This window comes from Gracilinanus agilis, chromosome 1, assembly GCF_016433145.1.
Source record: "Gracilinanus agilis isolate LMUSP501 chromosome 1, AgileGrace, whole genome shotgun sequence".
NCBI classification, from domain to species: domain Eukaryota; kingdom Metazoa; phylum Chordata; class Mammalia; order Didelphimorphia; family Didelphidae; genus Gracilinanus; species Gracilinanus agilis.
Window position 1 is genome coordinate 727,510,321 of NC_058130.1, and position 15,730 is coordinate 727,526,050.

General features: G+C 48.5%; 1 protein-coding gene across 1 annotated transcript in view; it reads right to left on the minus strand.

Annotated features, from left to right (window-relative positions):
- Positions 1-2,121: 2,121 nt before the first annotated feature.
- Positions 2,122-15,730, minus strand: part of PCSK4 (proprotein convertase subtilisin/kexin type 4) — a 34,596-nt gene continuing 20,987 nt past the window's right edge. The window contains exons 4-13 of the mRNA XM_044685343.1: positions 14,145-14,163; positions 11,021-11,193; positions 9,624-9,836; positions 9,412-9,512; positions 8,859-8,962; positions 8,628-8,745; positions 7,425-7,604; positions 3,212-3,336; positions 3,008-3,127; positions 2,122-2,648 (exon numbers count right to left, since the gene is read on the minus strand). Coding sequence (XP_044541278.1) covers positions 2,122-2,648; positions 3,008-3,127; positions 3,212-3,336; positions 7,425-7,604; positions 8,628-8,745; positions 8,859-8,962; positions 9,412-9,512; positions 9,624-9,836; positions 11,021-11,193; positions 14,145-14,163 — 1,680 coding nt within the window. The remainder of the gene's footprint in view (positions 2,649-3,007; positions 3,128-3,211; positions 3,337-7,424; positions 7,605-8,627; positions 8,746-8,858; positions 8,963-9,411; positions 9,513-9,623; positions 9,837-11,020; positions 11,194-14,144; positions 14,164-15,730) is intronic.

Below are 15,730 nucleotides of genomic sequence, written 5' to 3' on the forward strand. Positions count from 1 at the left end.
AAGTGTGATAATATACGTAGATCTTTGGGAATGTTAAGGGACTCTAGAAGTTTTAGCTTTTATCATTATTTGTGGTGTTGAAAGTGCTTGATAAGATGACAGCACTGTAAGAAATGTCACAAACAATGAATATGGGGAAGTATGGAAGGCTTATATGAACTAATGCAGAACAAAGCAAGCAGAACCAGGAAAACAATGACTACTACAACATAAATGAAAATACAAGAACAACAAAAAACTGAATGCTTTGAAGTTCTCATGGCCAAGCTTGCCCCAAAGGAGAAATCTGAGAAATTGTCTCCCTTGCTTCTATTTGAGAGGGGATTATGGGTGTAGACACTGCACATGTTATCAGATCCCCTCCCCACCCCCCAGTTGTAGGTTAATTTTGCTGAGCTACTTTATCCCCCTCTTTTTTGTTCTTTGTCATGAGGGAGAGATAGCATGGTGGGGGAGCAGGTGATGTAAAAACAAAAGATCTCTATAAAAACTGATTTTTTAAAAAAGTGCTTTGTATTCCTGAAAGTACTAGAGATTTAAATATCACATCATCTCTGACCTTAACACTGATCTGGAAGAACTTTTTTTAAAACTCTTTCCCTTTTTCTATTTAATTAATAGAATTTATCCACAAGTAGTCCTATCCCTTCTCTATCTTCCCTGCATCACGGAAGGCGTCATCCAGGAGACAGACATGTTCATACAAATGAAGTCTTTCATGTTCCTACCTTTCAGTTCTCTGTGGAGTTATCATTCACAATTTTTTCTTCCGGTAGTAATTCTGTACCTGCATATGATGTTCTTTTGGTTCTATTCATTTCGCTGTTCATATTCCCACGTAGTTCTTTCCAATTTTTTATCTAAATCATCCTGCTCATCATTTCTTCTCACATTCCATCACAATCATATATCCCACAATTTGTTTAGCCATTCCTCAATTGATGGGCATCCTTTCAATTTCCAATTCTTTGCCACCACCAAGAGAACTGCTATAAATATTTTGGAACATATGGGTTCTTTTCCTTTTTCTCTGATCTCTGGGAAAGATCCAAAAATGGATCTAAGGGTATACAGTTTTTTGTTTGTTTATATTTATAATCCTTTTATTTCTATTAAAGATTTTACTTTCCAATTACACATTAAGTTTCAAAATGTTTTCCAAAATTATAAGATCCCTCCCTGCTTTCATGGATGGTAAGCAATTTGATCTGGGTTATACATACATCATAGACATGTTTTTTTTTTAACTCTCTGGGTGTTCCAAATTGCTCTCCAAAATGGTTGGATCAGTTCATAGCTCCACTAACAGGGTGTCAGTGTCCCCAATTTTTCCACATCCCCTCCACTTGTCATTTTAGCCAATCTGATAGCTGTGAGATGGTATCTCAGAATTGTTTGCATTTCTCTAATTGGTAGTGATTTAGAGCATTTGTATACCTATATATGGCTTTGAGTTCTTCTTCTGAAAATTCTCTTTATATTTTTTGCCCTTTTATCAATTGGGGAGTGACTTTACCTTTTGTCTTGGTCTCAATCCTAAGATGGAAGAGTGGATTGGGGTTGTTACTGAGGCCATGTTTGAACCCGGGACCTCCCAACTCCAAGCCTGGCAATCTATCCACTGTGCTTCCCAGCTACCCCTTGGAAGGACTTTAGACGATGCCAGTGGCTGCTTGCTGGCATACATTTTATTTTCCACTTTGGCCCTCGGAACCTTCAACTGTAGACCGAGTGACCCCCCCCCCCAACACACATGCAAACATACATACAGACACACATTTCCACTCAGCCTTCCTCCGCCACCCCCAGGAGATAGAAGACAAAAAGCTTTGTGTTAACCTTTATTAGCAAACGTGGAGCCCGGCCCTCGGCGGCCCTCAAACGAGACCCCGAGGGTCCCAGCTCCTGCGGAGCCCCTTCCCTCTGACCCTCCCAAAGCCAAGGGAGAAGAACTCACCCCAAAGGACAGCTCCACCTTGGCGAAGAGGGACTCCCGGGACCCAGGTGGGAAGAAGCTCGCTAGGCTCCTCGGCCCAGAAAATTCTCGGGCATAGAGCGATGGCCCCGGGCGGACCCCGGCGCCCGGCAATCTGTGTTCTGGCTCCCTGGCCGCAGCGAGGTCTAGTAGGACGAGGAGCTGTCGCTGTCTAGGTCCGACGCCGGGTCCGAAGGCACGGCCATGCCGGGGCTGCTCATCCGGGAGGGCTGGTAGACCGGGCTGAAGTGATGGCGGCGGCTGCCCAGGTTCGTCCAGAGCAGGTGATAGCCGAAGTAGATAACGCAGAAGAAGAGGGGGAGCGTGCAGGCCATGGCCAGAATCACCATGGCCTTCTTCTTGAACTGCTCGGGCTGGGCGGGGGGGAAAGAGCTGGTGATCCTGGACAGCGTCAGCGACAGCAGGGAGGCGGTGGGCAGCGGCGAGCACGCGTGCGTCTGCCTGTTCAGAGCGTAGTGCAGCCGGCAGCCCGTGCACGAGTGGGGCGAGTGGCCTTGGCACGTATAGCAGGAAGGGTGGCAGCTGGCACACATCTGGACCTTGGTGGCTGGGTGCCCAGCTTCGGGGGTCGAGAAGCGAGTCCAGTTGAAATAGCCGGGAGGGCAATAAGAAAGGCAGAGATGGCCCAGGATGTAGTAGGGATGGATGCACTCTGGGGGAAAAGCGGAATTCGGACACGCCAATGGAGGGACCGATGGGGCAGCCACGGGGGTCAATCTGGGGAATCCAGGGCTCTGGTTTTCTGTGTCATTGAGGGAGGCCGAGTCACAGAATGGTAGGACCCCAGAGTCAGAGCTGGAAGGGACCCTTGAGGCCCGTCCACCCCACTCCCATTTTATAAACGAAGAGAAGAAGGGACAAAACATGAAGGGATTTCAGATCTCATCTCGGCTCTTCGCGACTTCATAGAATCGGCTCTCTCCAGTCCACCACGCTGGGCCTTCGTCGCCCACCCCCCAAATCTCTCCCACGGCCAGAGGTGCCCGGCAAGAGGCTGGGGCCGGCACTCACCTTGGCACAGGCCGTTGGTGTCCTGCCGCAAGCAGTCGCTGGTCACCTCCGTGTTCAGATTTCGGGACGTCATATTCTCCTCGGTCCCGTACAGAATCAGAGTGTAGCTCTGGAGGCTCCCTGGGCAGAGAGGGCGACTGTTAGGGTTGGGTGGGAGACTCGGGGTGGGGCGAAGCCCCCTCCCCAGCCGTCCCAGGGAATCACCGAAGTTATAATAGTAGCCTTTGTTCTCTAGCTCCAGCGTCCAAGTGCCCTGCGGGTTCTCGTCCCAGAAGTGCGTGGACATGAAGATCCAGTCCTTGTACCCCTGGTTGCTGGCGTCAAAGGGCCTGAAGGAGGGAGAATGAGCTGCTTTGGGGAGAGCAGAGATGGAGGACGTCAAGGTCAGAGAACTAGGTGGCCCAATGGCTAGAGCTTTGGCCTTGGAGACAAATCTGGCCTCAGACACGTGTTAGCTATGTGACCCTAGGCAAGTCACTTAACTTCTGCCTCAGTTTCCTCCTCTGTAAAATGGAGACAATAACAGTGCCTATCTTCTAGAGTTATTATAAAAGATAAAATAACACTAGAGCAGCTAGATCTTGGTGGATAAAGAGCCAGATCTGGACCTTGAGAGGATCTGGGTTCAAATCTGTCCTCAGATACTTCTTAGTTATATGACCCTGGGAAAATCTTTTAATCCAATTGCCTAAGCCCTGGCTGCTTTTGTGTCTTAGAACTGATGCTAAATCAGAAGGTAAAAGTTTTAAAAAATGATAAAATAACACTTATAAAACTTTGCAAACCTTAAAACACTATATAAACACTATTATTACCAGGAAGCGGCTCAGGCAGTGGGGAGAAAAGGTCAGGGAAGTTTGAAGCTATAAGTCAGGCCCTTATCATCTTGCTTGAATTATTGTAAGCTAAGTGGTGGAGAACAGTGAGAACTGCCCCTAGAACCTCCCCATCTCCCCAGGCTGCCTGAGGAAGCTTCCTAACGCGTGACACATGCTGTTACTTTAACACACACAGTTGGTTCTATAATTAAGCATAATGCTGATCCTGGCATTCAAGGCCCTTCCCAATATGGCTCCAATTTCCCTGGTATCATCTCCTTCCCTTCCTGTACTTCACAAACTCAGGCTCAGGCCCTCCTCCATTCTCTTCCTTTTTTCTCTCTTCCCTGGGCTATCCCCTCACTTCTGGGATTGGCTCCCTTCCCTCCACCCCCATTCCCCATCTGCCCAAGGGCTTCCCCTTCCTTCAAGTGCTAACTCAGGTATGATGTCTGCCTCAAAGCACCCCCTCTTTTCTCCAGGGGAAGCCACTGAATCCCAGAATGTCCAAAGAGGTCACTGTGCGACTCCATGAGAAGGCCCAGGCCTTGGAGTCAGAACTGGGCTCACATTCTGCCTTAGACACTGATTAGTTCTGGGAGCCTGGACCAAATTCCTCTCTGTCTCTGTCTTCCCTCTCTCTCTCTTTTCCTCTCTCCCTCTCTTCTTTCTCTTCTTCTTCTCTCTTCTCTCTCTCCCTCCTTTTTCTCTCTTCTCCCCTCTCTTCTCTCCCTCTCTCTGCCTTTCTCTCTCCCTCTTTCACTCTCTTCTCTCCCCCTCTCTCTTTTCTTCTCTTCCTCTCCTCTTTCTCTCTTCCTTTTTCCCTCTTTCTCTCCTTCTCTCCTCTCTTCTTTCACTCTCTCCTCCTCTTGCTCTCTCTTCTCTCTCCCTTTCTCTTCTCTCTCCTCTCTCCCTCTCTTCTCTCTCTTTTCTTCCTCTGCTCTCTCTTCTTTCCCTCTCTCTCTACTTCTTCTCCCTTTCTCTTTTTTAAACCCTTTCCTTGCAACTTAGAATCAATACTAAGTATTGGTTCTGAGGAAGGAGTGACCTGCCCAGGGTCACACAGCTAGGAAGGGTCTGAAGTCACATTTGAACCTAGAACTTCCCATCTCTAGGCCTGGCTCTCCATCCGCTGAGCCACCTTGCTGCCCCCATTCCCCCAAATATCTCAGACTCAGTTTCCTCTCCACTCCATTCTCCACATAGTTGCCAGAATAATCTTCCCAAAGCATAGCTCCCAGCCAGCCACTGCCTGATGAAAAATGTCCATGAGCTCCCCAGGATAAAGTAGCAATTCCTCAGGCTGGAGCTTCGATCCGGCTCTGCCTCTCCCTTCCAGACTGATGCCACATCACTCCCTCTGACCCAGTCCAATCTCCGGTCCGGGCAGACTTGGCCACTTGCTGCTCCTTGTGTGTGATATTCCATCTCCTCTCTCTATGCCTTTGGTGCAGGCTGCGTCCTTATGCCTGGCTCTCCTTTTAGAATTGTCTGAGGGGGCAGCTGGGTAGCTCAATGGATTGAAAGTTAGGCCTAGAGACAGGAGGTTCTAGGTTCAAATCCGGCCTCAGACACTTCCCAGCTGTGTGACCCTGGGCAAGTCACTTGACCCCCATTGCCCAGCCCTTACCACTCTTCCACCAAGGAGCCAATACACAGAAGTTAAGGGTTAAAAAAAATTTTTTTTTTAAATAGAATTGTCTGATGCTCTTCTGAGCTCATCCCAAGGACCCACACAGGGAGGCCATTCCTGATCCTCCTCCTGCCTGCTACTGCCAACAGCCCCGACAGCGAGGGCCCCCCTGAAATCCCCATTTGTTTGCACTTTGTACATGTTTGTACTTAATGGCATACTTAAGTGCATACATGGCTCCCTCCTCAGGGTTGCAGGAGGATAAAATGAAGCGATTTGTGTAAAGCACTTTGCAAACCTTTAAGGGCTATAGAAATACTGGCCAGATGGCGATGGGTGCCAATGGGTTAGCTCCCCAATGTTCTCTTTCTGCACTGTTGTTGCCTTTGCCTTTCCCATGCCCAGCACCCCGTCGGCACTGAGAAATGCTTGTTGTCATCCAGCTTTTACCTAAAGAACTCACACAAAGGAGACCAGAAGCGAACACAGGCCTCCGGATGGTGTCTGCTCAGGACCAGGAGCATGTGTCCCACTATTACATCTCCCTTTGCTATGCCTCCCAATGCAACTTTAGTTTTATTTTTTAACCCTCACCTTCCACCTTAGAATCAATGCTGTGTATTGGCTCCAAGGCAGAAGAGTGGTAAGGGTGGGCAATGGGGGTCAAGTGACTTGCCCAGGGTCACCCAGCTAGAAGGGTCTGAGGTCGTCTGAGGCCACATTTGAACCCAGGATTGTCCTTCTCTAGGCCTGGCTTTCTCTCCATCCACTGAGCCACCTAGTTGTGCCCCCCACAATGTAATTTAAGGTCACATCTACTCTCTCAGCTTCTAAAGCCCACTGTTGATCCAGTGTTAAGTGTGCAGTCCACTAAAGCTCCTGGATCTTTTTTCAGATGAATTTCTGTCAAAGCATCCCCCAGGTTTTCATGAGAAAGGCCTACCACACTGACTCTTCCTCTTGAATATAATGTTCTAAAAATCTGGCCAAGTTTCTGACTGTCTCCCAGCAGAATCTTTCAAAGGTCCCTGGCAGTGACTCAGCATCAGATCTTCTGGTTCATTCTGTTCCCTGCCAAGGATGGAGTCCGGCCTGGGCCAGGGGAGTCGGCCCTTTGTCCTTCCTCTCATTTTCTCTACATTCTGTCTTTTAAGAAGTTGATCAGGGGGCAGCTGGGTAGCTCAGTGGATTGAGAACCAGGCCTAGAGATGGGAGGTCCTGGGTTCAAATCTGGCCTCAGACACTGCCTAGCTGTGTGACCCTGGGTAAGTCACTTGACCCCCATTGCCCAGCCCTTACCACTCTTCCACCAAGGAGCCAATACACAGTATTGACTCCAAGATGGAAAGTAAGAGTTTAAAAAAAAAAAAGTTGATCATATTAATATTTGTACAACCCAGTGGAATCTCTTGTCAGCTCTTGGAGGGGGAAGGGGAAGAAAAGGAATCATGCAAAAATATTTAAGAAGAAAAAAAATGAAAAATAAAATGCAATTAAAATTTTAAACAAAGAAGTTGATCATAGAGGCAGCTGGGTAGCTCAGTGGATGGAGAGCCAGGCCTAGAGACAGGAGGTTCTGGGTTCAAATCTGGCCCAAGCCATTTTCTAGCTATGACCCTGGGCAAGTCACTTGACCCCCATTGCCTACCCTTACCACTCTTCTGCCTTAGAACCAATACACAGTGTACTGACTCTATAAGATGAAGGTCAGGGTTTAAAAAAAAGAATTGTTTAGTCAGTTTCCTTGTATAGACCCCAAAAGATCACTCTGGAGGGCCTCTCCCTTTTCATACCCCTCCCCTCTCCTTTCTCACTAATCTCACTTCCCTAACCCCAACCCACCTGTAACCCTTGTTAGAGTATAAGCTCCTTGCAGGCAGGCTCTCTGTTCTATTTATTGTCTCGACTCAAATTTTTTTCACAAGGCCTATGAACAAGAATTGAATTAAACTGAGCTTCAGCTCACCTGACTGCCACCAGGGTGGAGCGTGTGCCCCTGGGGCTGGTGAGTGTGATCTCCAGGTCCCCTCGTCGACTGTAGGTGAGTGACAGCTGGACCTGGACGTGCTCCAGCGAGCGGATCTGAGAGACTTCCCTTTGACAGGCTGACACATTGTGGCTCACCCCCGTCTTTGGTTTAATGGGACTAACCAGGGTGGGGTTGGGGAATGAGAACACAAGAGTTACATGGAGTAGCTGAGACCCTCTTCTCCCTGGGGTGGAACCAGGAACAGAGGAGAACCCAGGACCCTGGGCAGGCAGGGAGAGACTCAAACATCAGAGCTGAGGGCGATCTTAAGAGCATTGAATGTCAGAGCTGGGAGAGTCCTTAGAAAATAGACTGTCAGAGCTGGGAAGGAGCTTAGAACAGAGAATGTCAGAGCTGGGAGGGACCTTAGAACAGAGAATGTCAGCTGGGAGGGAGCTTAGAACAGAGAATGTCAGAGCTGGGAGGGAGCTTAGAACAGAGAATGTCAGCTGGGAGGGAGCTTAGAACAGAGAATGTCAGAGCTGGAGGGAGCTTAGAACAGAGAATGTCAGAGCTGGGAGGGACCTTAGAACAGAGAATGTCAGAGCTGGGAGAGTCCTTAGAACATAATGGCAGAGCTGGTGGGGGAAGATTGCTTAAAAGATATTGATTCCAACTTTTGGCACTACCAAGGTAACACAGCAAGTCTCTGCTAGTGCTAGGGTGCGAGCCAAGCTGACTCCCAAACTTTCCACCATGCTTCTTACACTAGGCTTCGATTTTAGTGGGGTAAATAAGAAAGGCCTGGGAGAAGATGGGGAAGAGCTGCAGGGACTCAGTAAATGAGAGAAATAAAGTGATTTAGGGGGTGAGGAAGGGCACAGGACCATGAGAAGAGGGGAGAGATGGGAAGAAGGAGGCAAAGGCGCAGACTGCCTGCATCCTGTACTAAGACGGCATCATGGAAAGAATCTAGATCATTAGTCCAGAGATGTGAGTTGGAGCTCCAGCCCTGTTCTTTACTCGCTGTTATGCCTGGACAATCCCTGCCTTCTTCTGAGCTTTATTTTCTTTATCTACAAAATGCGGGTATTAGACTGGATGATTGCCAAAGCCCTCTTCTAGCCAATGATAGGAAGAAGCTCGGGGATGACGGGATTCGTGGGGAAGGGGAGCTGGGGGAAGGGCAGGGGCCCTCACATGGACGTGTGGATGACCTTGACAGAACATTTCAGCTGGGGCCGGGTCATGGTCCACTTCTTGGCCAAATCCACCAGAAGGGCACCATCCAGCAACCCATAGCCATAATGGTGGCTTACTGTGGGGAGACAAGCACATGGCGATCTGTTTCTTGGCCCTGAACTCCAAGGCAAGCTCTCCAGGTCCAGGGCTTGGCTGAGGCTGCATTCCGCCCCTCTCCGCACACCTCACCTTTGCGCCCCACGCCATTGGTGGCCCAGTCCTCCGCCTGCAGTTGGGCCGGCCTGGATGCTCTCACCACTAGATGCTGCATGTCCCGCCAGGTGAGGAAGGGGCTACGGATGAGAGAAGAGTGCGTGGTGGTGGGGAGGGAAAGGGAAGGGGAGCCAGGTAGGGGAGGAAAGCGGGCCAAAGGCAAGAAACTCCAAGAATAGGTGGGAGAAACACACCCACGTTTATAGCAGGGTCTCTCCCCAAGAATGGGAGGCTCAAACTCTTCAATCCAGAAGTAGGAAAAGATTTTTTTTTTAACCCTCACCTTCCATCTTAGAATCAATCCTGGGTATTGGTTCCAAGGCAGAAGAGAGGTCAGGACTAGGTAATGGGGGTGAAGTGACTTGCCCAGGGTCACACAGCTAGGAAGTGTCTGAGGCCAGATTTGAAAGAAAAGAATTTGACTGGAAGAAGAAGAGGTTTTTAAAGCCAGCAGAATAGTCTAGGCTGGTGGAATGGCCTTCGGGGCTGCTGGCGGAGTAGAGAGTCAGAGCTGGGAGGGTTCACCTACTTGGCCTCCAGGGCGAGGGCGATCATGCCAGCAGCCAGTGGGGCAGAGGCCGAGGTTCCCGTGTGCTTATCTGTGCACTCGTAGTGCAGGTCTGTGGTCACCTGGAGAAAGGGGGCTGGAGGTGAGGAGTGGGGGGCAGCGACTCGGGGAACGAGCTGCCCGGGGGCGAGCGGGTGGGCAGAAGCAGGGTCGGGGCTGCCAGGGACACTCACGATCTGCTTCTCGTTGGTGAGGCCGCTGCTGAAGGTGGTGGTGAGGGTGGAGGCGCAGGCCTCACTGTACCAGGGGACGAGACCGTGCTGGGTCGTGCTGCCCACCGACAGCGTGTGGATGCTGTTGGTGTAGCCATCACAATTGCAGTTGTCAAAGTGGAGGCCGCCGTTGCCCGAGGCCCACACGAAGAGTGTGCCCAGGTTGCTGCGACCCTGGAAGAGAGGCATTAGGGGTGAAGGGGGAGAATCCTGGCATGGGAGGAGGAAATCCTCCTGTGACTTAGAGCTGGAAGGGACCTTAGCCTAGAGATCCAGCTCAGCTCCCTCCTCTTCGTCATCACCGACAACAGATAAGAGAATGACGATGGTGACATTTCTGGGAGGCTCAAGGGCTTCTTCGCAGCAACCCTGGGAGGCCAGTGGGCATTTATTAGCTGCATGATTTTGAACAAGTACCTTGAAAGATCAGAACCTCAGTTTCCACTAGGAGGAAATTTGTTGGTGTTCATTCATTTCAGTCATGTCCAACTCTTCATGACCCTTTTTGGGTTTTTCTTGGCAAAGAGACTGGAGTGGTTTGCTATTTCTTCCTCCAACTCATTTTACAGATGAGGAAACTGAGACCAACAAGTTTAAGTGACTTGCTCAGGGTCAACACAATTAGAAAGCATCTGAAACCACATTTGAACTCGGGTCCTCTGACTCCAAATCCAGACCTCTTTCTATGTAACACTCCTTTCCTTGCTCCTTTGCAGAAGTTGGTAGGGGGAACCTCCCCAAAGGTGTATTGTAAATTGTAAACATTGTCAGATTCTTTCTACAACTTTTCTGCATTTTTGTTCTTTTCATCCACTTTTTTCTTAAAAAAAATTATTATAAAGGATGTCTCTCTGGAAGGAAGACAGGAGAGAGATACAGGGGGACATTTAGAAGATGTAAAAACAAAAGAGAGCAACAAAAGTATGGCTAATTTAAAAAAAATCTTTTATCTTCTGTCTTAGATTAGATACTAGGTTTCAGTTCCAAGGCAGAAGAGTGGTAAGGGCTAGGCAATAGGAGTTAAGTGACTTGCCCAGGGTCACACGGTAGGAAGAAAATGAGGTCCCATTTGAACCCATAGCCTTCTCATCTCTAGGCCTGACTCTGTCCACTGAGCCATGCAGCCGCCCCAAAAATCTAGTTAATTTTTAAAACCCTCGTCATCATCGCCCACCTTACAGTCAGTAGGTTTTGAATAAAACTTTGTTGAATCGAATCTGACCTTTCCTCTGAGTCTAGGCTTAGCTGTAGATTAGGGCAGGCTGTGACCTGCAAACGGAAAGCTTAGGCTCGGGTGTCATAGAGGTAGGAGTGGTGGAAAAGCATCTCTAGGACGCATGCCCATAGCTCCCACTCACAGTGTTGACCCCCTCGAAGAAGGCCTCTTGAGTCAGCAAGCCAGGACCATCCACTGTGCGCCCGTCGTCCTCTGGACCCCAGCTGGCACTATAGATTTGGATGTGTTGAGGTTGGAGGCTCAGGGACTGGGCCTCTACAATGTCCGTGATGGAACCATCGAGCATCCTCACACCTAAGGATGAGGGCAGAGAAGCAGGGGTGGTGAGAACGGGGGCTTCCCACCCACTTCCCCAGACCAGGATTTGTATTCAAGATTTGTATCCTGAGGACTCAGCATCCCCCCAACCCCTACCCAGCCTCAACTCTAGAGTAGTAAGGGCCCCTGCGTAGACACAGAAGGCTAAAACCGAGAAGAACCTCGTATGACTCAGAACATACTTTCAAACTGTTTTTGCTCCTGATACAAGGAATATTCTCTACTGAGAAGAATCTGACCATATCTAGAAGAGTTGGGAAAATGAATTGTACATGTTTCTTTTCTTTTTTTCTCTCTTTCTTTTCTTCCTTCCTTTCTTTCCCTTTACCTTCTGTCTTAGAATCAATACTGTGTATTGGTTCCAAGGCAGAACAGGGGTAAGGGCTAGGCAGTGGGGGTTAAGTGACTTGTCCAGGGTCACACTGCTAGGAAGAGTCTGAGGCCAGATTGAACCCAGGATCTCCCCTCTGGGCCTGGCTCTCAATCCACAGAGCTTCCTAGCTGGTCACTGAATGTGTTTTCTCAAGCGTACAAATTTGGGGCACATTTAGCTAAAACTCAAGTATCTCCTGGTAAACCCTTTGAGAATTACTGATCTAGAACGTCAGAGCTGGGATGGACCTCAGAATCAACAACACAGAATATCTAACCTAGAAATGCCCTCAAAGCTTAGATTTGGGGCAGATCTGGCCTCAGAGCCTAGACTATCAGAAGGGACCCTCAGGTACTATTTAATGGATCCCCTTTCCTCTTTTTATGGATGAGGAATCTGAGGCCAGAGGCTAAGTGACTTGTCTAATGTCACAAAGAAAATAGTAGAACTAGATTCAAATGTCGTTCCTTAAGACTCCAAAGCTAGTCTTCTTTCTATGGTACCTTTGTGAGAAACCAGAAGACTGATGTCCACAGAACACAGAACACAATGCAGTGGAAAAGACTTTAACACGTAGGAAATCAAAGTTAGAAGGAACTTTATTTATCTAGCTCTAGACCAGTGGTTCCCAAACTTTTTTGGCCAACCGCCCCCTTTCCAGAAAAAATATTACTTAGCCCCCTGGAAATGAATTTTTTTTAATTTTAATAGCAATTAATAAGAAAGATAAATGCACCTGTGGCCATCACCACCTTCCTGGATCGCTGCAGCACCCACCAGGGGGCGGTGGCGCCCACTTTGGGAATCACTGCTCTAGGTCGTTTAGTTTAACCAATCACAGATGGAGATACTGAGGTCCAGCTAGGGGAAGGGATTTGCCTCAAATCACTAGGAGAGTGGAGCAGCTAAGTGGCTCAGTGGATAGAAAGCCAGGCCTAGAGATGGGAGGTCTGTGAGAATTAAAATTAATGTCCAAAATACCTCCAAGTATTATATTTAATAAGATTTATTAATAACAACTTGAAGTAAAAAAGGAAAGTAAAAACCTAGAGCAAAGAGGGAGTCAATCTAGCCACTCACATGGGAAAAAGAGAACCCTGAGGGCACAGCTTACAGCAAACTTATAAACAACACATGAAGACCCAAATCTGGGGGATCAGGGAAAGGGATTCTGAGAGATGAAGTCAGAGGGTACAAGATTTTTTTTAAAACCCTTACCTTCCATCTTGGAGTCAATACTGTGTATTTGGCTCCAAGGCAGAAGAGTGGTAAGGGTAGGCAATGGGGGTCAAATGACTTGCCCAGGATCACACAGCTGGGAAGTGTCTGAGGCCAGATTTGAACCTAGGACCTCCCGACTCTAGGCCTGGCTCTCAATCCACTGGGCTGCCCCCAGTATAAGATTTTCTAACTATACAGGTCCTGGTCCTCCTCACCAATGGAAGCAAAGATGTCTAAAGCATGGAGTTTAAATCAAGAGAATGTCTAGAAGAAGGGGACTAAGCTGGGGAGGAGATTCATGTGGTGGTGGTGTTTGTCCTTTGTTTTAAAGAGGACCAATGACATCACTTGCTTGTGAACCGGATTTTGGTGAGGCAGAGTTGCAGAGTCACCAGCCTTACTCTCTGTCCAGGCACCAAAGTCCAGTGGCAAGACAAAGTTGGGTTGACTGGAGATGGCTCCAGGATGCAGTTGATGTCCGTGGCATCTCCAACATCTGACCAAGCTCTAAGCGCTCCATAGTACCTGCTTCAACCACCTTCATGGCCACTGGAATAAATTGTTCTCATCTACCCCTTCCACCAGGGGAAGTCTTCACAGGCTTAGGGTAGACGTCACCGAAGGGTTTGAGTTCTTTCGGTGACCCTCGACTATGTTTAAGCAGAGATGGCATTACTTGAACCACTGGGCATGCTACAGCTTCTCGGAGCCACAGGAGAGAGTTGGGTGGAAGGCAGAGACCAAGCGTGGAGGAGCAGCCTCAAAAAGGGCTCAGCAAGCCCTCACCCCAAAGGTGCTAGTCCTCCCTGAACGTCCCATACACTTCTCATATAGTGTATCATGTTGCTCAAAGATCATTGGAAGGAGTCATGCACATTTATCTTTAGGGAAGAGAAGCTTTGGGGAAAGTTCCTCCTGGGAGGTCTTCAAGCAAAGGTTGGATAGCCATTTGTAGGGTGTATAATAGTGAGTCAATAGTCAATAAACTTTATTAAGTGCTTGCTCTAAGCAAGCTAAGCTGTGCTAAGCTCTGGGGATGCACATACAAAAAAATAAATATAAATAAAATAAAATAAAATAAAGCTAGGTGGCTCAGTGGACAGAACCAGGCTTGGAGCCAGGAGGTCCTGGGTTCAAATCTGACCCCAGATACTTTCTAGTTGTGTGACCCTGGGCAAGTCACTTCACCCCCATTGCCTAGCCCTTACCACTCTTCTGCCATAGAACCAATACATAGTATTGATTTTACGATGGAACATCAAGATTTTAGAGGAAAGAAAGATAGTCCTTGCCTGAAAGGAACATTACAATCTATTGGGGACAGGGGTAATACCCAAAAAGAAGTTGAAAAGCTGGGGGCAGAACGGTGAGGGGAGGTACTCAATATGGGGGCCTGGTATAGAAGACAGACAAGTCTCAGAGTAGAGTAGCCAGGAGGAATGAGGGACATGTCTGAGTTGAGCTGGAGCCTTAAATGGTGGCTTGGAGTTCATGGCCCCCTTCCAATCAGAGGGGCAGGGAGCGATGGTGAGCTCTTATAGAGGAGGAGATTATCTCAATAATGAGCTTCTTGGGAGTTGGGGAAGTCAGCAATACAGTACAGCAGCCAAGTAGTAAGTGAGGACACCTTCTGGTAGGGGTCAGACCAGAGGGTTGCTGAGGTCCCTTTCAGGTCTCTCATTCTCTGATTTTTGAAACTGTCTATGCCAGGGATGGCAAACCCACGGCACAGGTGCCAAAGATGGCATGCAGAGCCCTCTCTGTGGGCATGCAACCACCCTTCCCGCCACCCCTCAAGTTTGTTACTAGACAGGCAGAGGGACTCAGGCGGAGCTGCTCCCCTTCCCCTCTCCATTGTGCCTGATGGCATTTTTTCATATCCTCCTCCCCTCCACCCAGGAGCCCAGCGAGAGTGCACAGGGATATGGTGGGTGGCTCACAGATGGCAATGTTGGAGGGGAACAGAGCACTTGGGCCACTCTTCTCCCCCGTTCACCTGCACTGAGGACATTTTTTTCACTTCACCTGCCTCCTCTGCCCAGCAGCCCAATGGGAGCGCTTTCTACCTCCCCTGTGTCAGATTAGGGGTGTGTGGGGAGCAGGGCATGCCTAGAACTCAGTGGTGGGGAAGAGGCATGGTACTAGGTCTGGGGGAATGGGGTGGGGGCAGGGCCTGTCACTTGGTCTCTAAAAGGTTCACCATCACTGGTCTATACAGATGCATTTGAACGGCTACCTATCACTGCAAGGCAGATCAGCCAATCAGTCAATAAACATTTATTAAGCATCTACTATGTAGTAGGCACTGTACTGAGTGCTGGCAATATAAAGAGAGGCCAAAGAAGAGTCCCTGTTCCCAAGAAAGTTACATTCTACTGGGAGAATTAAATGCAAACAATTCAGTACAAACACATTATATTCAGAATAAATTGGGAGATAATCAAGAGAAGGAAGGCACTAGAATCAAAGGAGAAATGAGAAAGACTTTCTGTAAAAGGTGAGATTTTATTTTATTTTATTTTAATTATTTTTTAAAATCCTTACCTTCCATCTTAGAATCAATACTGTGTATTGGTTCTAAGGCAGAAGAGCACTAAGGGCTAGGCAATGGAGGTTAAGTGACTTGCCCAGGGTCACCAAGCTAGGAAGTATCTGAGGCCAGATTTGAACCCAGGACCTCCTGTCTCTAGGCCTGGCTCTCAATCTACTGAGTCACCCAGCTGCCCCCAAAAGGTGAGATTTTAGATGGAATTTGAAGGAAGCAAAGAAGGAAATTGTGAAGAGAAAGAAAATTCTATTCTGGGAGGACAGTGAAAAATGAACAGCAAGGAAGGAAGGAGGTGAGGGAGGGAAAGAAGAAAGGAATGGAGGAAGGAAGGAATGGAGGAAGGAAGGAAGGAAGGAAGGAAGGAAGGAAGG